The sequence below is a fragment of the Rhinolophus hipposideros genome, assembly GCF_964194185.1.
Source record: "Rhinolophus hipposideros genome assembly, chromosome: 7".
Lineage (NCBI taxonomy): Eukaryota > Metazoa > Chordata > Mammalia > Chiroptera > Rhinolophidae > Rhinolophus > Rhinolophus hipposideros.
The window spans coordinates 55,087,867-55,110,968 of record NC_138053.1 but is presented as its reverse complement, the minus strand read 5'-3'; the positions used below and the strand labels follow the sequence as shown (position 1 = coordinate 55,110,968).

The window sequence follows — 23,102 nt, the reverse complement described above, 5'->3', positions numbered from 1 at the left end:
TTATCTGGGGTGCTCTTAAAAGATGGTGGTGCCCTGGCCCTCACCCCAACCCCATTAAGTCAGACCCTGGGGCAAGGGGCCTGGGCATCAGCATTAAGCCTGCTAGGTGATTCTAATTATGCAGCCAGGGTGAAGAGCACTGCCTTAGAATGCTAGTTCTATTAATGTTTCAAAAAGTTTAAACCTTCTAACTAGAACAAGTCAGAATGCGAGCTCCTCAAACAAGATGCCAGGAAACTTTTGGGTTAATCTGAATCTTTACTTTGCCCAGGCCTTTTCTGACCTACACTGGGAATGTTAGCAGCCGGATGACTCTTTCCCCAGTCTGGTATGTCCTGATTGGCTAGAGAAAACCTCGTCTTTCTGAACCTTCCTCTTGCCAAAGCTTGGTATCCAGCCTTTGTGTAGGCTGAGGTATCTCACTTTTCAGAGTCCTGTGCTAAGGGGAGAGAATGGCGTTTCATCAGTGTATGATTGAGGTTAAGGTGCTGAGGGCCTTGGGAATCATGAGGATAAGATCGGAACCATTCACTAGGTCAAATGTTAGGGTATGATATTCAGTTGTGGCCAAATTGCTCTCAAGGGAGACCCTAACAGGGGGTTACTACATTGCTTAACTATAGTTTACCAAATGCAGCTGCTTCCTTTTGACTTCTAAAATCTGTTTTTAGATCATTTTTCAAATTAAGATGCACATTAGTACCTCTTTTAGGAGAAGTATTACCATTAGTTCCATCGTTTAGGAATGCCTTGAAACTCTTCTTACTTCCTAATGGGCAGTCCACAAAGGGAAACCTTTCCATTCTTCATTTCCTGGTGAGATGGCAAACAACCTCCTTATATCTTCTCAAATTGCCACTACTAAATGCCCTCTACAAAGAGAAGGAAATGCCCGGCCCCCCTTTGCATGTCCTATGGACCTTCTTGAGGATGAGTAGGGAAGGTGTACTGGATCTGTGGGTCTCTTCAATTCCTGTGACCCTGGCTTTCTCTTTGTGAATTCACCCAGGGCCAGGAACCACCAAGACGGCCAAGCCCTCAGCTGTGCCTCCAGGCCCCCCTGTGTATTTGGACCTGTGCTATATTCCCAACCACAGCAATAGTAAGAATGTCGATGTCGAATTTTTCAAGAGAGTGAGGTCATCCTATTACGTGGTGAGTGGGAATGACCCCGCTGCTGAGGAGCCCAGCCGGGCCGTCCTGGATGCCTTGCTGGAAGGGAAGGCCCAGTGGGGCAGCAACATGCAGGTAAGAGCTCCAGGACAGTGTCTGCACTGCATGAGGAGCTGTGCCCAGAGGCGGAGGGAAGGACTCTTTGTGTTGTGATTGTGTGGTGCCCCATGGGTCTGTCACTCCTGAAATATCCTGAGGACAAAGTGGATTTCACACACAGAAGGTCGTCTAATATATTATTCTGGGCACTAATAACAACCATGGCCTGGGAGGAAAGCCACTTTACCAACCTAAGGCATAATTTACTTATCTGCAAAATGGGCAGATAAGATCACTTGTCCTTCCCCCTGATATACCAAGAGTATGTGTGTATGAATCAAAGTGGTCGTATTTGCATGTGAGATCTGCTAAGGAATTGTTTTTACTCCTTTATGTTTCACGAATAGACCAAAGCTAAGAGTGTGGCCATTTAGAAAACCAACTATGCATGTGAAATGCCACAGGAGGAGCACTGCTGATGGTGGTCCCCACTAGGATATTTCCAAGTCACAAACGTCATGACTGGCCAAGAACCATGCGTTATTATTTCAGCTGTGATCTTTGCTTATCTAAGTTGTATTTGTCTGCACAGTCACCAACCCTGTCTCTCTGAAAATAAGACCTAGCTGGTCAACTCTAATGCATCTTTTGGGGCAAAAATTAATATAAGACCCGGTCTTATTTTACTATAAGATCCGGTCATTAATATATATGATATGATATGATATGATATGATATAATAAATACCCGGTTTTATTTTACTATAAGACCCAGTATAATATAGTACAATATAATATAGTGTGATATAGTACTGGGTCTTATATTAATTTTTGCTCCAAAAGATGCATTAAAGCTGATTGTCTGGCTAGGTCTTGTTTTCGGGGAACAGGGTAATACACTGTGTTTGCATAATAATAAATAGTATTACTTGTTAGTTAATCATGTGAAATTTCATGAGAAGCACCAGTGGCCTCTTAAGGAATACTGATGGAATTTTTATTATTCAGGCCAGTACCCACTTATCACACTTTTCCATCCCTAACCACATACACGTTAAAGATACAAATCTTTGTTCTCAATACGAAGTGTTAGAGGGCTTTGAACTTCAATAATAACCAAAGCTCCTTGGATTAAATGTACAATATCTTTGATGGAAAATTTACCAGGTATGTTAAAGGAAATACAAGAAATTCCTCCTTAACTGAAGCACTTCTTGTCTTACCATGAAAGAATTGAAAAATTGACAGATACCAGTTTTATAGGTGAACTAATTGACGAGTCATTAGTTGTTTTTGGTTCTAGTCTTCAGTTCTCCCCAGAAAACCTTGATTTTTTTTTTTTCCTTTCCAGCTTTATTCTGGTTCCTGGAAAATATAAGTTGAAAAGTCCTTTGCATTTCTTGAGGAAAATAGAAAATTTTCCTTCCTTTTCCCGTCTTTCAGATGGTCTAATTAACACCTTATTGTTCTATATTTTTCACCTGATTTCCAGCTCTGCATTTAAGCTGGTTTCTCTCTCCCTGCAGGTGACCCTGATCCCAACTCATGACTCAGAAGTGATGAGGGAATGGTACCAGGAAACCCATGAGAAACAGCAAGACCTCAACATCATGGTTTTAGCAAGCAGCAGCACCGTGGTTATGCAAGATGAATCCTTCCCTGCATGCAAGATCGAATTGTAGAGACCAAGGCCAGCCACACCACAGGATTGGAACTTTGTTTCCAGAAATTCTTCAATTTGAAATCACCTTTTCTAAAAAGTCAATTCATCGAAATAAGTTGCTGAACTGTTACCTGCCAAACGCTATCCTATGTCACGGTGATGCAAGTCACTAATATGTCTCAGTTGTTGCTGATTGCGAAGGGAAGTTACAGTATTCCCACAATAGGGTTCAAGTTACTGCAAAATTACCTACCCCAGTTCATCTCTGCTGAACATTTGGAAACCATGCACTAGCAAACCCAACTGACTTCTGCTAGGTATTTGTCTTAGAAAGAGAGAAAGTGAGAGGGAACGCGCGCACAAAGAGAGAACGCAGGAGAGAGAGAGAGAAAGAGAATGAGAAAGAAAAAGAATGCAAGAGAAGGAGATATAATGGTAGAGAGTGCTGGTGAGATTCCCAGAGAGGAAAAAGAGAGAGCAGGGTGGAGTAAGGAAGAGAAAATGACCAATTCGGTCTGCATTTTCTCAGGCAGTCTGTATTCTGTAATCTACATAGACAGCGTTTTCAATTTGTGTCAGTCTGAGTCATCAAAAAGGGTCTTAATTTTCTAAAACAAGTTGGCTGGAAGAAAACAAAAAGAACAAAACTTGTTATGAGGACCTGTGAGATTTTTCACGCCTTAATTAAGCTCCTTCAATTTGAAGGCTGCATACTGACATAACGTAACGAGCGTAGATTAGACATGCAAGTGGTTTGAACCCCAATCAGAACTCTCAGACTCTTCCAACACACAAGTAGATTGATCTAAGGCATGCTCCCAGCATCTGCACCCAGTTAGTCCACTCTCAGTCAGTTAACCTGCATGCGGAAGCACCCATGTCCACCCCAATTAACAAGCAAATACCAAAGCAGTTGGGAGTACATACAGTAGACAATTTGCCTTAGGAAGTGACTTGAATGTACAAAGATACTTGATGCACTTATTATTTTTTAACGTGAGACAGCAAGTTTATAAAACATCCGTGTAGGATTATAGCTACTCCAGTTACAGGAGCATGTGTGTGCGCGTGGGGGTACTTGAAGCTGATCTGATTGGTGCAACTGTTTGATGCTGAGTCGTGCATGTGGGATACCACCTTAGTGCCCCTGTGGCCCCTCAGCCAAACAAGTTGAGCCTTTCATGGCTTCTGCAAGTTCAAGGTGGAAATGGCTTCTATGATCAGAACTGGGAAAACAGTGAATCTTATGGTGGAAGAGGTACTTAGCAAGTGTACAGTATTTACCTTCCTTTGTCTTACATTGGCTTTTTTTAAATTTTCCATTAATTTCAGCATAATTATGGGAACAAAGTGTACAGAAGAATTTTTTTTTTTTAGGTATGTGAGAACTTTTCATAGATGAACTTTTTTAACAAATGTTTTCATTTGCAAGAAAATGCAAAGAAAATTTTCAAGTGACAGTCTTTTTTTTTTTTCCAACTGTTTCATAAGACAAAAAAATGAATAATGTTTGTTGAAGTTCTGGTGAGACTGAAGTCTGATATTGCAGTGATAATATTTATTAAAACCCATAACTACCAGGAATAGCGATACCTCCCACCCCTTGATTCCCATAACATAAAAAAACCTGAGTACGTGCTATTTGAGAGTAGGGGAGAATGGCATGATAGACTCCTTTTCCAGGCCTTTACATCATCCAGTGATATCCTACATACTTCTTTCAAGATCTTCAACCACGAGGTAAAAGAGCTAAGAAAAGTTCAAAGAACCCTACCTAAAATTTGCTTTGGGATTTTCTTTTCTGAAAATAAATAAATAAATAAATAAATAAATAAATAAATAAATAAATAAATAAAGAAGTAATACATTGAAAGCAAATGAAATCCCAACTCTGACGGTTCATCATGTAGAGTTCAGAGATTATTTCCATCATTGTCATTATTGAACTATGAGTCTGGGAAGCCAGATCATGATTAAAACTGACGTCAAGTTTCAAGTTGCAGATCAATGCCCCTGGGGTTCAGATGTGGCAAACTTCTCAGTGACAACTATGCTGTGTGCTCTGTCATGTTGCGTTTCCTACAGACTCGAAGATCTACGGAGTAGTGACCAATGACCTCATTTTATTTTCTATGTTAGTTATTTATTTCCAAAGTAACGTAGTTTATTTTTGTCTGGTAAAGTGTATGTTTTGCACTGCTAACTACTATGAGGGTTTAAACAATGCTTCTTCAGGGTCCCTTCACTGAGGACCTACGCAGTCTACTTAATGCTGTGAATTACATTTTCAAATGTTTAATTTTTAAAAAAAAATTAATATTCTATTTTTTTTAGGCTTCTCTAGAAAGTCAGCTTTTATTTATTACTCCACTTTTTTTCAAGTCCTAAAGAACAAAATAGTGAATAAGGGTACAAACAAATTAACACATGATGGAAAACTCATTATGACAAAAATGAATTTCATTGAGTGTAAACTCATCGACTTCAAACTTATGAGACAACCTAAGATATTCAAGATAATTACTTAATGATTAGTTGTTAAGTTAGATCACATCATGCATGGGAAGAGAAACAGATTTCCAGCATTCTTGCCAAATCCAGACCTCTGGTTGATTTTTCTGTTAGAAGATGGAATTATTTTCCAGTTTCCCAAGTTAAATTTATTTAACACATTACTTTGCTTTTTCAAAAATAGAAACATTTCGGGAGAATTACAGCCAGTTTTCAATTATAACCATTCTATCCCACTCTTATTTTTCTTTTGCTGTGGGATGTAATGGGGGAAAATATACAAAAGCTGTCATTAGTCAGGTGGCTCTTTTTCCTATGAAATGTATCAGTGCCCTTCTCCATCCGTTGTTCTCAGTGATGACCACAGAGCCTGAGTATACCAGGAAAGCCAATATTTGCATTACCGATTGCGCCTGTCCTTCCAGAAACCTTTCTTACCTGGGTGACTAACCTAATTTTGCTAGTTCCACAAGTACACGATTAGTTTCGTAACAGGCATCACAATGTACCATGTACATTCATAGTGAGAGCTAAAGATTGACACAGACTTCTAGGAGCTTTATTCACACTGATTACTTAGTCCAATTGTATAGATCGAATATTTGAGTGGAAGGAATTCACACTCCGTTTAAATGATGGGATCCCATCAGGATAGCTAGCACTCATGATCATGACCTTTTCGGTAGTATTCTTAAGCAAAATTCTATGGAGACTAAATGTTAGAGATGATCTTCCATTTTCAATTTTAACTAATTCTATCCCCTTTCTCAAAACCCAACTCCCATGCATGCTTTCTCAGTCTTGTGGTGGACTGAATACAATGACTTAACCCCTCTCCCCCAAATGCCATTTTCCATGGAGTTCAAAAAAATTTTTTTTTCTTAACCTTACATATCATAGTGAATGGTTTCCCCAGTGTATATGAATGTTTTAAGTGTCTCCAATAGCTTACACAGTTTAGGAGCTTTTCAATACTCATTTAATAAGATTAAATCATTTGCTAATAGAAATTTTACCACCTTCCATTTTCCCTCTATTACCAAATTTCAGCTCTCAGGAGCTGTTCTACGATTCTGAAATTGCTTTTCTTGCCTCTCTTTAGTCACCTGTCACAGGAGGTTCTTGCTCAGTAATGATATTGTGAGTTAGAGTAATAATAACTTTTTTTTTTTTGCGCTTCAGATTTAGAAGATCCTGTTTCCACTTGAAAGGAACTGTAAGCTTTTATCTTTTAACCAACTGAACAACACATCAAAAGCAGCCTAAGGATGAACATTTCTTTGAAAGCAATTAGGTTATTCACCTGGTATTAAAATGATTATTATTAAAAAAAAATCTGTGACTTTATTAAGTTGATTTAAAAGGCAGCATCAAAAACTGAAAAGGAAGGGGGAAAAATAGCTTCTCTGCACTCATTTGGAGCTCTCCAAAGCAGGGACCATGGATATGAGGCATCAGGACTGGGCTGTCCTTTTCAGAACACCCTGCAGCAGGCCAGAGGCGGCTTACGCGGCTTACATGTGCTGCAGGCAGCCCTATTCTTTCCGGGCCTGGAAAGAAGTGGTCTTGGGCCCAGCGGAGAGGCACCTGCCACTCCTCTCTCTTGTTCTGAATGGTGTTTGTGTCAGTCTGCAGCTGTGTATGGTATTATGTCTTATAATCCTGCATCACTTCTATCCTATCCAGTCATATCTAATGTAGAAAATTAGTTTCCAGTGGAAGTAATATGTAGTGCTTTTATGATATTTGTGTGCAATATCCCGTCTTCCATTGAGGATATTTGATGTAAAAGAAAAAAGAAAAAAACAACTCAGTTCCACAATAAAATACAAAAGTGGCAAAAGTTCATGTGTGTGCTGTGCTGTCTTGCGTTTTGAGTGACTGAGTTGGGCTCAGCAGGGGTGGAGATTTGCCACGCACGGGGTGGAGGTCAGGGTGGCAGTCTCAGCATTCATTCATACGGGGAGATAATGTTCTTTTCAGGGTGGGCTCCCTGTCTTTTCGCAAAATAGGGACAGAGTCCTACTATTTCTATAACTGTTGCCTCGTTCTTTTTTTTATAACTAAGCCCTAGAGGACATTGGGCTCAAAGGACAGAAACTGAGAGGTGAGGGAGAGACATTATTGCTTAAAAAGAAAAAGTAAATAGGCCAGTGTAGTGGGAGGAGGGTATTGGGAGGGGTTTCCTACGTAAACTACAGTTTAAAACCCAAACCAGGTGTTCAGCCTAGTTCCATCACGCCTGGCTGTGGTACCTGCGTCACTTTATCCCATCTAGAGTTCTTTTTCTCACCTGTAAAAGGAGAGGATTTGACAAGATGGTCAAACTGGATGGTCCCTCGTATCGTGGACTTCCTGGAGCTCTACGAGGCCATCATACTCAGCAGTTACATCCAGCACCTCACTTATCTCCTCGGTTTCTTGCTCTGTTACAGAATAAGCTCTAGCTAACGTAATACATTGTGGGTTTGACTGACACGCAGGAACTAAACACTGTTTAGGAAAAGTGATTATAAATAACATAGTACCTCAACAAAGGAGGAATTCCTTAGTCATTCAAATTACTGTTCCTTTACTCTATACCTAGCAGTCGGTAATAAAATCCCCAGCAGTAGGGGATTTAAAGGTGAACAAAACATAAGTGCTGCCCTAATTGATTGGGGTGACGGGCTCCCAAAATTCAAGGGTGAGCTTTATTGACTGTAGGGAAAGCACCGGAAGTGATGTCTAAACTGAGACCTGGCACGTGTTTGTGTTGGCCAGAAAGCAAATTCGAGACCGAGGCAACATCTCACACAAAGCCTCAGCAGAGATTAATGTATCTGGGGGTCCAGATTGCTCAGAACGGCAGAGTGTAGAGGGACACGCCAGCATCTCAATTCCCACCACACAGCCACAGAAAATGTGCCGAGTACTCAATAATAGAGACCTCGAGTACCTGGCCTTTCTGTGTTCAGAGATGGTCCTTTGGCCTCAAAAGCCATGGCAGCCTTTCCTGAGTCATAATGTTCATTTGTCACATACCCTCCTTTTGATCTTACATTGTGCCTCCAAATCATGGGGCTTCATTGATGGGTTCAATTAGCAGTCAGTTTGCCAGAAGCAATTCTGAAATCTTTCCAGAAATTAAAGGGTTAAGCATGTGAGCACTCAGGGTGGGGAATCATCACTGAGATTTTAATGACATCCATCAGACTAACTTTAAAGAAGTTGTTTTCCACTGTAAAATTATTCATTTCCAGGAAGTGTTTCAAGGATTACAATTTTGAACTCTGCAAAGATGAAGCATCATGGAAGCCAAAAAAGCAAGCAAAATTCTCCTGCCACTGGGTACCTCAGAGGAAATAATGTGCTTTTTATAAAGCCCTTATAAATCTTCCCCATGTCCTTGATCTAGCATTTAAAGCCCATAACGGAATTTATTTCCAGATGCTTTTTTTGTACGAATAAAATTTGTTTCCTGAACATGTCCAGCTCAGATCTGGAATCCCTACCGTTCACACACAATAAATACACATCCTAAGTATTATCTACTTTGTTTTAAACTAAGATCCCAGTGGTAACTGCCACAGTTTGGGCATTATCACCATCTTCTGTTTGGGCGTCCTTGCTACCATACAAGTAATAACATCCTCAAGGCAGCAAAAAGGCCACATCAATGGGAAAAGAAAAGGTTATTTTCGAGCTAAGAAGCTGTTATTTAGAATAAAACGCATTTTTTCCCTGACATAACTATATTGAAAAGCATTTCTTTCTCTGCCCCCATTTTCTAAAGTAAGATTTGAAACATTTACCTTTCTCAGAGTTCAACTCTGAAGTGGAACTGTGAAAAGTTGAGCTCTAACCATTTAATGAAAATACAATCACACCACATTTTTTTGCTTTTATGACTCACTAAAGCCAAAGGAAGACATCTGAGCCAATTTCAAACTTCATCCCTTTCTCACCCATGCAGGCTGTCATGCAGGATCTCAGCTCCCGCTCCCCACACAAGAACGCAGGACATGGTGAGGCCAAAAAGGAACACCCACGGAGCCATAGATAGGGGAGTCATATTACAATAGTCTCGCTGGCGGCTGGGCTGGAGACACAGGAAGCAGGAGCCACATGATCCACAATCGCCGTCCACTTCTCTACCAACCAACCCCACTTGCTAGCTACAATCTGCGCTTGCTAGCTCAGCTCCGCAGTTATGTCAGTGGCCAGTGGCTCACTGGTTACAGCTGACGGCCAACTGGTTATAGCTGATGGCCATCTACTACCTGAGTCAGCACCCCTCCACGTGAGGCCGAGAGCCTGGAAACTGCTCTTTGGGACTCTGTCCCCACACAGACCCAGAGAGATTACTGGGTGCAATGGCGAGGGATTCCGCGGACTCACTGGAGGTCACATCACAACAGCTTCACTTTGTCTCAAGACTCCTGGTCTCAGTTATATATCCCGGACAGCAAAATCATATAATCATCATTCACCTGTTGCCATAATGGACTCTGTTTAGAAAGAATGATGTCCAGCCTGTATCACTGCTTATTTTATACTCAGATACAGTTAGGCAAGAAACTAACATGAATTATGTTTCTTGCCTGAGAAATATCATTTGCAATGAGCTACGCGCACAAACATTGTTCTTGGCTCTCATCTACATCACTGCAAAAATTCCTGTGGATGCTCTGCTCATATATCCTCGGCCACGGTTTCTAACCTTGGCACAATTGGCATTTTGGAGCAGACAGTTCTTTGTTATGGGGGCTGTCCTGTGCACTGTTGGATATTTAGCAGCACCCCTGGCCTCTACTCACTAGATGCTATTTCATTTGGAGCGAAAACAATGACTTTAAGAAAGTCATTTTCAAGGCTACTTGAAAATCTACTTGGAAAATCTACAGCAACTTTCCCATACACATATCTTATATCCAAAGCCAGCTACAAGGCATGAAAACAAAATGCAAAGTTTGGTGCCAAGACATCACAGCCCCAAGAGGAAGGGAGTAAGGTATTTGTACTTCACCATTCTTTTTTCTTCTTCCATCACTCTTCTTTATTTTTGGCCAAGGAGGGTGTTGACCAAAACAGTACTAGTCTGACTTCTTCATTTCAATTCAACTTAAAATAATTTCTCTTGAACATGTACTCTACACAAGACTCCAAGGGGAAGAAGTCCGTTTCTTGCCCAGGCCGGGGTGAGACAGCCCTATGTGACTAAAGCACAAAGCAGACAATGATGACTTCCCATCATTAGAGCTCTTCCTGTCTCGGGCGTGAAGTGCTTTCTGTGAACACCCACATCACTTCCTGTGTCTAATACTTTTCAGGTGTGTATGTGCTGCCTCCTCGCCCTCACTAGAACCCAAGCTACTTGAGGATAGGATGTATAGTTTACTCACCTGTGTATAGCCACGGCAGGCATGCAGTATGGTGCCTTGCACACAGCACAGGCCAAACAAATGCTTGTGAGCACATGACAGCAGTGTTAGAACAGACAGACTGTCCGTTGCAGTCACCAGGCTTCTAAGGGGGTCGTCAGTGGTGTATCACATAAATGGAGCAGAGGGGAAAAGGACCATAGCAGTTGATAAGCAGCAAGCAGAGCAAAAGCCAAATTCTCAGGATCTACAGAACCAGCAGCTAGACAGTAAGGGAAGATACCCTGTTAAGAAATTTCATGAGGAAAGAAAGGAGGGTGATAGGGTAATAGCATGATTGGTGGCAGGATAAAAGCTTTTCTGTTTATAAAACGGAAGGAGGTCTTGAATAAGACTGTAGACTTGGAAGAAGAAATTGGTAGAGATCATACAAAATGGAAAGGGAAGGCTTATGGTTCTGGAACAGGCAGGTATGCAAGCAAGTCACAAATTAAGAACCTAACCTTGGAAAGGAGTGAGGAGATGTGCATCACTTGGAAGTAGGAGGGGTGATGGAGAGAATTTTTAAGATAGAAAGGAGACGGAGGTGGTATGATGTGGCTTAAATTTTCTTGATAAAGTAGGAGGCGGGAACATCTGCTCACAGTTCTGGGGGCAAAAGTCTGGGGCTTCAGCCAAGTAGAAAAGCAGAGTCAATGAAAGATAAATGAAAGGACTATCAAGTTGATGAGGACAGCCATAGATTTGTAGAGGAATCAAACAGTCTAATATTATGACTTTGTATGCCAACAAAGTAGGTCAGAAGAAAACAGTGGTGTATTAGTTTTCTCGGGCTGCTGTAACTAAGTGTTAAGAATTGGGTGGCTTAAAAGAACAGAATACTGGAGGCTAGAAGTCCAAAGTCAAGTTGTCATCAGGGTCATGCTCCTTTTGATGGATCCAGGGGACAATCCTTCCTCGCCTCCTCTAGTTTTTGGTGTTTGGTGACAATCCTTGGCCTTCCACGATTTGTAGATGCACCACTTATAGTCACATGGTTGTCTTCTCCGTGTGTCTGTTTCTTTGTCCAAATGTCCCCTTTTTATAAGAACACCAGTCTTATTGGATTAGGGCCCACCCTAAAGACCTCAGTATAATTTGATTACCTCTGTAAAGACGGTATGTTCAACCAAGGATTCTAAGGTTTTACGGGGTAGGTCTTCAACGTCTTTTTTGGAGGGGACACAATTCAACCCATAACAGGTGGGTCCAAGGATGTAGGTCCAAGGATGGCAAGTGGGCCAGATAAAGAGATTGAGAGGAAATGAAAGATGCTAATGAGAGCATCAGTGGAACAGCCAACCATAGGGCCCTGGCTGGGAAGGGCAAGTAGGGTCTGATTTCTGTTGATCAAGGGTTTGAGTGACAGGGCGAAGGTTAAGGGTTTGTAGGCAGAGAGTTACAGGGAAAAGCTGGTTCAGCAGGAGTCACGGGATGAGAGAAAGGGGAGTGGGAGAAGGGGAGTTCAGGTTCTAAGCTCCTGGATATGTGATTGGCGACTGGAGGTTTGGCTGACTATGGTATGTCAGCTAGAAGGAAGGTCATCGCCAGTTAAGGTCATCCCCCGAGGTTGGGGTACTGAGAGGTTTCTCCATCCACATGGGAGAAATACAGAAGGTGGTACCAGGGAAAAGGACAGGACAACTGTAGCTAGATCTCACAATCATCCAGGAATGTGGAAGGGTATCCTATAGCTGAGGAGGGAAGCGCCTGGGGAAAGGGTAGTAGATTAGAGGGAAACGACTCTCAGAGGGGAGAGGTTCCTGAGAGAAATGCGAATTCCTTCCAAGAGTGGACGGAATCCCAAGGAGTAGGAGCAGGAAAATTCCTGGGAGGCATGACTGGAAACAAAGTATGACAGGGATGGGTAGGGAGGGAAAGTGAAGGCAACATCATGCGTGATGGTCATTCCCAAGCAAAATGTGCCTTTCGATTTACCTTGAACCTTCCTCCTGATACAATAAGGGAGTGGCTGAATCAAAATGTCAGAACTGACTTTGAGTCATAACCTGCTACCTCAGTGAGAGTCAGCTTTGGTAGTCCCCAGGGCCCCGTGCTGGGTACTGAGTATTGCAAGTACATATGGAGGCAACACGGAGGGTGAGGAGCAGGGCCAGCCTGACCGCAGAGGGGGTGCAGTTTCCGATTCCTCATTCAGAAATGGGGTTCCTAGTACCTCCCTCGTAGAGGTGTTGCTGGAACACAGTAAGTCCTCAATAAGTGGCAGGGATTGTGGTGGCTGTTATTATAAATACCACAGTCTAATGGAGGAGGGTTGATAATGTGTTTTTCAAAATCATAGTAACTATGATGATGATGGGATTCCCTATGTCTCTCTCCCTCCCCCAAAAGACAAAGAATACACCAAAACAATCCCAGAACATTTATTTCCGTAGGTTCTTGATAAAAGAGCACAATTCTGAAGTAAAGTCACCACTGTACTTAAAAGCAAAACTACATAGCAAGCAAGAGCTGCCCCAAACCCCTTTCACAGAGAAACTTCAGGAAGGAATTTTCTATCTGACAGTGTAACAATTACTCATGTCTCCCGCGCACCAAAAGCACCATCCCATCTCTCATTTTCTCCAATTTCTCTGACTGAAATGTGTGTTCACAAGTTGTACGTGGTTGTGTGTGCGTGTGCGTACACAAAAGGCTCATTTCACTTACTTGATGAAGGAGCTGAGACGATGCTTTGGAAAAAAGTTCCTCTAATATGATGGAGAAACTTCCAGCCAAGGACGCTTCAGAGCTAGGCCTACCTTTCTCCTCAAAAGCCCTTACAGTCGAAGAATGCTACTACAGGTTCCTGAAATTTGAAAGCCAGTGGGTCTTGTGTTCGCTCTGGTACTGAACTTCTCCCAGTTTAGGTCTGGAAGGGTAGACGGGGAAGCAGAAAGTGGGGATGTGTGGGCATCTCACACCCAGCTCAGGCTTAGTGCTTGCAGCACAGAGGAAAAGAGGGACAAGGTCTCAGAACGTGCAGTTTGCCTCGGCTGGGAAGAGAGAGACCATCCAAAAACTGTGCGTGAGACCCAGTACTTCAACTGTGGCCTCTCCCACCACCATCGCCAGGTATCAGAGACTTTCGATGTTCAAAATTGATCCCTGTCCCCCAGGAATTCCACCATAAGCCTCAAGAGCCCCCTCTAAGGTATTTAGCTAGTGGCTTCAGTCTGACCACCGCCTACCTTCATAGTTCCACAGCCCTTGGCATTATGGGTGGGCAATCACAGCGCCTTCATATGTAAACATCATGGCTTTTATACCATAGTGTCCTGCTTTAAGAAAAGGAGAGATGGGTGGAGGAAGCGGAGGTGGCCATTGCAGTCATACTGCCTCCCATGATGGGTCTAGTGAAGTCCTTGCGACGAGGCGGGGGGTGGGGCTGGGGGCTGGAGGGCCCCTCAGGCAGAAGCCTTCGCTGCTCTCCAAGCTTGGTGCTCCTGCTTCGCCTTCTCCCTCTGCTCCTGTTCCCTCTGAATCAAGTGTACTCGCTCCAGATGCCACTGCTGCAGCTTCTGCTCATAGGCCGCGATGTCCTCTGCTTCACAGGTGGGGAGTTGTTCTTTGACGAGCTGGGTGGTCAGAGACAAAAGGCTTCCTGACTCAACTTTGCCCAGAGCCTGAAGTTTAGAATGTAAGGCCTGTTGGAAACAAAGGAAAAAAAGAGGAGAAAGGGGGTGGGGGTGGGGTAGGAGCAGAATACAAAGAGGAAAAGAGATTAAGACACTTGCAAAATCTCCTCCACATATTCTGCTTGCAGAAAAAGGCACTCTGTTGGGAACCTGTCATCCAGGCCCTGTTAGCTTTTGCTGGTTTTTTTTTCAGCCCAACAGTTTTACTAAGACATGCCGTGTTTCCCTGAAAATAAGACCTAGCCAGACAATCAGCTCTAATGCGTCTTTTGGAGCAAAAATTAATGTAAGTTCCATTCCGTTCCATTCCCATTCCCATTCCATTCCATTCCACCTAGTCTTATATTACAGTAAAATAAGACCGGGTGTTAAACTAATTTTTGCTCCAAAAGATGCACTAGAGCTGATGGTCCGACTAGGTCTTATTTTCGGGAAAACATGGTGATTCCTCCTCTTCATTGACAAATGTAAAGCGAACACCATATGCTGTGATTCCCTCTGTAGTTTGTTTTGAACCACAAAGATGGCAAAAGTATAACAAATCTACATTCCCACTCTGTACTTTTTTGCACCAAACCAAAGAACTGTAAGATGCAAACAAAATGGCAGAAGCAGCCGATGAATTGGAGGAAACCCATCTATATCTTTTCCTTCAGAATAACTGAGATAAATGTCTGCCTAACTCGTGCTCCTTTCAACAGATGGAAACCATTTCAAGGATTTCTTACTAATGGCATGCTAAACAGCTCCCATGATGCCTGCACTATTATATACTTCCACCTGCTGTGCTCACTGAAGGTCAGTCAGCCTTTGCATACTTCCTGCTTACAACTCCATCTGAAATGGCAGCTTGGTTTGTTCTGTATTGTACTCCTGGAGAAACAAAGTACTAAAAACAGTAATCTACTTAAGTGCTTCAAGATGTAGCTCATCAGAGTGAGGCACTTCTGGCCCTAGATATACCACACAGCCCCATGTTCCACAAACAGACGCAATTCACTGGTACAGGTGACGAGGCCTGTTCCAACGGGGGCGCGGAAGGTGGGTAGGTCCATGGGCTTCAAGGAGTGGCCAGAGGCCAGTGTGATGGGTCCGTCATATAAAAATAGGCCCCAAATTATACAAGACTAATAAAAATCAGGCAACAGAAAGAAAAGGAAATATAAAATGAGAATTATTTCTTTCGGATAACATTCTCCATGTGGTTTGAGGCCAAGGAAAGAGCTTGGAATGTGAGAATACGGACTCAATTCAGAGTCAGAAAACTTTTGTTCAAATCCAAAGTCGATGGGCTGGTTTCTCTCAATCTTGGTGTCACGTGACACGGGGCAAGCAGTACCTACCACCCAGAGCTACAGGAATCACCAATGAAATGCAGTGGTGCCTAGCACACAGCTAACAGTCAACAAATATTTGTCTCTTGTCTTTGATTTTCAAAAAAACGCATTTGTAGAAGAGTGAGGGCTGAGAATTTAATGCAGGCACAGATTTCTATTCTCTGAGATTAAATATATAAGAAGTAAGAGAAAGAGGTGGTCATTTTTAGGAGTGGAGTGACAAACTCGGTCAATATGTATATGGTGAACGATAACCTATGGGCTAAATAAATTCTTTTTTTGTTTTTGTTTTTAGCCTTTCTAAGTAAGTCTGCAAAGTTAGGCAAAGTTAAGAAGAAAGAACAGGTATCTACATTGTTAACCTGGCTCTACTGCTAATTCTGTTACCTTGGGAACGTCAATTAGCCTTTCTCAAATCATAAAAGTGGGAAGTTGAGCAATGACCTTATAGAAGTACTGACTGAAACAGGTGCTAAAAGTACAATAGAATCCCCCTTATAACATGGAGAAATAGGTTTCCCAGAGCTGGTTCAACATAATTACTGAAAAGATTTAAATGTAATAATCTGGCAAAATTTATATCTGTCTGTCCCAAAGTGATACAATAGATCAGCTGGCATGGATGGAAATATTTTTTGCTTCATATGAAGAATTCTCCTTCAGGCAGTACTTTTTTTCTCTTTGCACAAAATAGATGAGGAACAAAGCAAGAAAGAGGCCAAGGGATTAAACTTTGAACAAGGCTCTTCTTCCTGACTCTGATTAGAGCGTTTTGGGTCACACAGTTGAAAGCTACCAAAGGTGGCTTGACTGCTCGGGGCTGTTCTGAAAAGAAACAGTGGAAACTTGTTTACATCTTCATGTAGTATAAGAGAGCAATTCAGATGGCCCTAGTACACAACACAAAGCTGCCAAAGGTGAGCAAAGGGAAGAGGACTGCATCTTATTTCCATCATACTTAAATGTGGCTTTGTAATTTCTACCTGCGTTTCTGGATTATCAAGCACGTTTAATGCAATATGGAGAAACAACCAGACCCTTTCCACCCGGTGATGGAGTCAGGTGACTGCTCTGAGGGGACAAGCTATAATATTACCTATCCATCAGGCACATGACAGGGATGAGGGGGTAATGACATGCTGTCTGGGGAACAACATGGTGACCCATTAGCTCAAGTACAAAAAGGAACATAGACATTCCATTTATTTCTTTTAAGACCACTTCCTGTAGGAAGCAATAAAAGTGTAATTTTGGAAGTCAGTTTTTAATGCTCTGTGTGTGACACTGATGCATGAAAGGGTTGCTTGTCTATCACCACAGCATAGAAGTACGTTTAATGCACAGCTGAGAGGGACCCAGTTCAGGTGTGACTTACCTTAAATCGTTCCAGGTATTGGGGAAGCCTGGACTGTTCACTTTCCTCCACGTCTGACTGCTCCGCCAGGTTTCCCGAGTCCTGGCTGTCTTCCCCTTCCTGGGGCTGCTCCTCTGAAGACGCAGGGGCCGGAGCAGTCAGAGTCTTCAGTGCTCTGTCCAGCACCTCGAGCTGTGGAGCAGAAAAGAGGGGCAGGGGGCTAGTCAGCCTGTGGCCCTGACAGCGCACTGGGAAGAGAGGCTGGAGGAGGGAAAGGAAGGAAAAACTGGGCTCTAGAAAATCATGAGAAGCTTCATCTTATAAAATTATAGGAAATAAAAATGGTTACATGTTTTTACTTTAAAAACACCATATTGAATGGCATTGGAAACTTAGTACAAACAAATGGTACAAATAAGCAAGCTCAGAATTATTTGTACATGAATCAGCACAAAGGCATTTGATTTCACCTTTACTCAACCAGGTAGGAATCCAAAACTTATGCTCAAGGGGCAGGAAAGAACACCTCCCCACACTTCCTCCACCCCCTCCCAGCCCACACACACTCGGTCTTTCTTCCTCAATTGGTTTGGAAATGGAAGAAAGGGAAAGCAAAACCAGGAAGAAAGGGAAAGCAAAACCAGCGCAGACCACAACCAACAAAGGGCCATTGTGAATGCACCACGGTGAAGCCGCTGAACCCAGGCGAGGGCCTCCTTCAGAGAAAGATTTGAGCTCACAGGGTAGCTCTACATTAGGGATCAGCACAATCCCATAAGCTGTTGGCAAAGACCAGACAGGCACACATGAAATTCATTTTAACGAGGTGATTTCTGTGACCAGAAAGTAAGTAAATTCCAAAACAGAGGGTTTATTTTTGTTTTGACCCCTCTCCCCCGCACTTTCACTTCCCCTGACCCACGGAGGGCCTAATCATTAGAGATGGCACAGAAAGAACCTCAAGGCCAGCATTAGCACCTGCTTGGAAATCGATTAAGTCTGTCCATGTCACATTAGAACAAGACCCCTACCCCCAAGCCTTTTAATGCTACCCATACATTACACCCAAACCCGACACATATCCCACTCCTGCTGACACCTAAATCGCATTCCTGTCAAGTCAGAATACAAAGAATGCAAATCTGACTCAGACTGAAAAGAATATTTCCCTGCCAACCAATTTATGTATAATTTTGTATTTCCAATCACTAGCACTGACTATAGCAGTGTTAAATATGAACATATATTTAAAAATGTGTACGCTTTGTTATAAACGCCTGGCAAAGAACGTAATGCTTCACTGGAGCCAGTACCGGCACCAGACTTGTGTATCTCATGACTGAAATGAAAGCCAAGCGGTGAGTGCCAGTGATCAGGGTCAAGGTAACACAGACAGGAAGCTCAGAGTTAGCTTTTACCCCCCGGTGATGAAACAACCAATGTCCTTCCAGGCCTCACTTGGGCCATGAAAGCTGCTTGGACAGGAGTCCTAGGTGACTGAGAGAGATGAGCTTTGGGGCTGGTGGGAGGACAGTTTCCAAGTGCAGGCAAAGTGAAGTCCTCAGAACTTCGGAGGGAACATCTGGTCCAGGTCCCCCCAGCACCACGCAGCCACCACAGAATGGGTTAATAGAAGGAGAGGGAGACTGTGCCAGCTCCCATCCCCACATTCATCTCTTGACTTTTGTGGGGGGAAAAAAATTACCATGCAGTTTTCTAGGACTACAAGGGTACATACAGAAAAGCCAAAAATTTCAAATTAAATCTTAACCTCTCCTGAGCTGTCACTGGGATTTTACTGGGGGGTGTACAGTATTTTATTGAACTCAGTTTGAAATTTAAGGGAGAAGAATAGTTTTCCTCCTAGACAGTGAGCTGTAAAAACGATTATTAATCTTATTTTCTAGTGTTTTTTTTTAATCAGTAACATTGAGAATGTTTGTGGTTTTTCATTCCTTTTCAACTGAATAAGTACATGATTCTACAGAAATAAAGAAAGTTGGGGTGGGGTGAATAATGAAAACAAATTCCAAGCTTGACTTATGAGGAACAGGAGAGGGCTAAAGCTCACTGAGTTAGAGCTGAGGAACATACCGCTTCTTTACATAGCTTTCCATCTTCCGGGGCTGAGACCACCTTCTCCATCACTTGAAGGGCTCTGTCAAGGTAGCCTGGTTGCCACAGCAGGGGCATGTTATGGTACACGGCTCGCAGCCCTTGCTGCAGTTCTACCTTTCCTGTGGCCAAAAGGAACAATGAAGAAAGCTGAGGCAAGCATTCCTACCATGTCTGAGACTATGGACTTGAAAGTACGAGTGAACATTCAGCTGGCAGTTCTAGAAACGAAGAAAGAGCATTTTAAATCTGTACAAAGAGCCTCACCCCAATCCAGCACCTTGGTGACATTTCAGATGGATGATGCAGAATGTGGTAAATTTCACTGTATATGTTTTTTAATATAAAATTTTATGAACTTGTTTTTCTGTTTTTTATTTGGGCTGGTGAGATTATGAGGAGGTCTGAATCACAGGGCTGAGGGAAATGTAGAGAGGCTGATACATCTGCCTCTACATGGGGCTACCCTTATAAAATAAGTCAAGCAACTGAAATACTATTTTTGTTTTAAGAACAAAATCTTCCCCAGAAAAATAAATTCCACAGCTTCCCTACAGTGAAAATCTTGTCAACATCTGCAACATTCCCTGCCAGGAAATGTTTGACATTTTTTGAAATGCTCTAAAACACGCCATTGACTGCCCTCATTTTGCTCTTCTTTCCTTTATTCGAGCTTCATCAACACTTTAATCATAAAATCATCATCCTTTTGGATCTCAGGTCATGAATGCCTCTCTTGGGAGTTTAAACCACCCCCACTGGAGCTCAAGATATGGACCCCAGACAGCAGGGTCCGTGGGTCGGGAGTGGGACGGTCTCTGCACTCCTGTGGAACAAAAACCATTTCTGCACTAAGGACCAAAGTCACCTTGAGCGGCCAGGTCTTAAATCCACCTTCGCTCATCTTTCCTGGGAAGGATTTGGGAAAGCTGCAGGAGGACATAAATATACCAAGCTTATCAGGTGACAGATAATTTTAGACCTTTAAGATGCTTGGGGCTAGACTGCAGTCACACTCTGGGAAGCTGCTTCCATGGGAGTGCGTACACAGTGCCTGATACAATGAAAGCAAAGAGCTTTTGATCTGATGGCCGCCAGTCCCAAAGCCCCTGCTTAGAAGCAATAACAAAGTAAATATTCTTAGCCCCGACAACGTCCTGAATAATTCCTGCAGCATAACAGTCCTGAATACTAATCTGATGGCAAAAACATATAAATCAGCATCAAAAGTAGATGGCAAATAAGGAGAAGGTGATTTTTTAAAAAAGTGGTCATCTCTTTTGCTAGTCTGATAGCCAGTCTGATAAATTCTGAAATTCCTCTCTGAGTCAGTTTATGTCAGAATTAGCATCCAAGAAAGCCACACTGCAGTTTGCTGGTGAAGATCCACTTCAGAAGCAGCCAAATTGCTATAACTTGGATGATTTTCAGAAAACCAAGGTAAGCAGAAGCCATGTGTAATCAAGAAAAGGTGCTTTCTCAAATGCCTATCACTTAAGAGAGAGAATGAAAGAATAATATGCATCTAAGAAACCTCTGTAAAACAGGGCACATTTAATGCACATTTAATGTTGAATTTGATTTGCCCAGATTTCACACAGCCCAGGTTCTGAGGCCACACCTCAGAAGCCTTTGTCTAGAGGGCAGTCTGATTTCAGTGCGACTGGGTCACTGGAGTAAAGCGACCTCCCCCTACGTGGCACAGTCACACTGCTCTGATGAGTCTCTCTCTGCTTTCCCAAAGCCTCCTAGCTGTGCTCTCTTAGTTTCTTCCCCTCCCTCCGAAAACAATCCCACGGATAGGATTTCAGCCTTAACTCTTAATTTCTCACTTCCTGGACTTTAACGTCTCTAGAAAGAGAAAGGTCTTTGTTAATACTGGGGAAGATTCTACTGGCTGGTTCTCCCAAAACAAGGCTAGAACTTTCCTTTTTCTAGTCCTTCCTCACCTTGATTATCACTAAAATAATCTACTGCCACTAGCACCACTGATGACAGGTTTTAGAACCCTCTTTATTCTCTTATGTCATAACTGTAAGGCCATCAAAGTCTTTCTTTTTTTTTTTTTGCCTAAAAATGAAAGCTGTATAGGAATTTCACTAGCAAATTTCAATCAAATGATAATTTTATTACGAATTAGAAGAATGCGTTCGTTCTACCCCTGAAGAACAGTATTTGTAAGGATCACTTAGCTTACCAAGAAGTGTGTAGCCATACAGCTGGGAACTCAACCCCACTGAGTTCTTCTGCTTTAGGCCGGGGAGTAACAGGGACGCCCCAAAGTTCCTCTCCTCTTCCCACTGCAACACAAGAGACCAGATCACCGTCCAGCCAACCAACGAATATGTTATGCAAAAACATGATTTTTACTGACAAGGAGGAAAAAGGACATGGTATAGCATTTAGTTAAAAAAGCAAAACAACAAAGCTGTAAGTAGATTATAATCCCAATTTTTTAAGCAAAAGGTATTTATGTCTAACGACAAATACAGAAAAGAAATACCCAATATGTTAACAGGTTTCTGGCTTATAAAATTATGAGTAATTTTGGTTTTCTTTGTACTTTTCATTACTTTCCAAATTGTTGGCAATGAACAAGAGCTCCTTTTACAATCAGAAAAGCAAAACAAGCCAAAACTAAAGAGTACACTCTGGGCCAACACTGCCTCGAGACAATCAACACAGATGTAACACGCTGTCAGCCCCACATTCACTCACACGCTCTGACGTGATGGAGCAAGCTTTTGAATTTTAAACAATTCAGCAATGATAAGACTCCTACTTCACAGTGTTAAAATAAATACAACCGTTATGTTGCTTTTAGATAGATTAGTGGCTCTGAAAAATAAATTAGGCAATCAGAAACACTTAGTGATCGTTTCTTTCAACCCAGGGTGCAAAATTATACTTCAATAAACTCGGAGCCTTTTGAGACATAAGAAAAAAGGGGCAAAACCATAAGCATTGTTAAGCGTGCTGCAGAATGGCATCAACAGTGACGGGGGCGGGGGGCTCTCTGGAAAAGCAGGGCCCACAGGAGAGCCTCGGCAATTCCCCAGACACGAGCGGTGATCTTCTGGGTGCCAGATGAGTAGGCGAAAGCCTGAGCCCTGATGGGGCTTGGAAATACATATGACAAAGCTCAGGTTGCCCCTGCCCTGGTCTCTGCACTCAGAGGTCGCGGGGGGGGGGGGGGGGGGGGGGGCACGCAGAGAATGAAGGAAGTCCAGCCAGCCGGGTGTGTAAGTGAGGCACCCCAGGTGTTAATGGCACCCAAACCTTTCCACTGGGATGGCCTTTGTGCAATAAAAGTGTAATTTCTCAAGGTCTGAAAAAAGCAAACACTTTGGGAGAAACACAAAACCTCTGCAGGCACTTCTGCCTGCATCTAAGTAAAATTGCTGGTAATTAAGGATCAGGTCATTTCACTTTCAAAAGCAAATCACTGTGAGGTTTGATTTCCTCCCATATGAACTGTATGAAAATGGGCCCAGTGAATAATAAATAGGGAACCTTAAAAACATTTTTTCTTTTCTTTAGGGGAAAATGATCTATGGTGCCAGAATGCACTAGGCACTAAAATCCACGTAGGCAGCATCCCTGCTGAGCTGGGGGCTGAGCAGGGAGGTGACGCTGACTGGATTGGTGATACTTCCAAAAGGGCTTTTGAAAAGATGCATGAAAACAAACAATGTCCTAGAGGGTTTTCTGAAGCTTGTCTGAGCATAATGCAACCATGGCTAAAGCATTAGGTCTCTTCCAAGCTGTTAGCTTCTGTCGTATGTAATACTACAGACTAAGTCAGGTGCTATTTCACCAATGTCCTCAAGGTTTTTCCATTTTATGCGTCTGCCTTTCCCATTAATACAAA

The 23,102-nt window shown here is 42.6% G+C and overlaps 2 protein-coding genes across 3 annotated transcripts in view; one reads left to right on the top strand and one right to left on the bottom strand.

Annotated features, from left to right (window-relative positions):
• MAP1B (microtubule associated protein 1B) overlaps nucleotides 1-4,678 on the top strand; it is a 95,595-nt gene extending 90,917 nt beyond the window's left edge. The window contains exons 6-7 of the mRNA XM_081054591.1: nucleotides 1,010-1,248; nucleotides 2,738-4,678. Of these exons, the coding sequence (XP_080910717.1) occupies nucleotides 1,010-1,248; nucleotides 2,738-2,893 (395 nt within the window). The 3' untranslated portion in view covers nucleotides 2,894-4,678. The remainder of the gene's footprint in view (nucleotides 1-1,009; nucleotides 1,249-2,737) is intronic.
• An 8,476-nt stretch (nucleotides 4,679-13,154) lies between these two features.
• Nucleotides 13,155-23,102, bottom strand: part of MRPS27 (mitochondrial ribosomal protein S27) — a 73,511-nt gene continuing 63,563 nt past the window's right edge. The window contains exons 8-12 of one of the 2 annotated variants that reach the window (XR_013993701.1): nucleotides 21,429-21,531; nucleotides 19,211-19,353; nucleotides 17,138-17,308; nucleotides 13,979-14,434; nucleotides 13,157-13,659 (exon numbers count right to left, since the gene is read on the bottom strand). Coding sequence is in view for 1 of the 2 variants with exons in the window: in XM_081054448.1 (XP_080910574.1) it covers nucleotides 14,195-14,434; nucleotides 17,138-17,308; nucleotides 19,211-19,353; nucleotides 21,429-21,531 (657 nt within the window). In the remaining variant the exon portion in view is untranslated. Of the gene's footprint in view, nucleotides 14,435-17,137; nucleotides 17,309-19,210; nucleotides 19,354-21,428; nucleotides 21,532-23,102 lie in introns of both variants that reach the window. The other variant, XM_081054448.1, reaches the window with a different exon arrangement.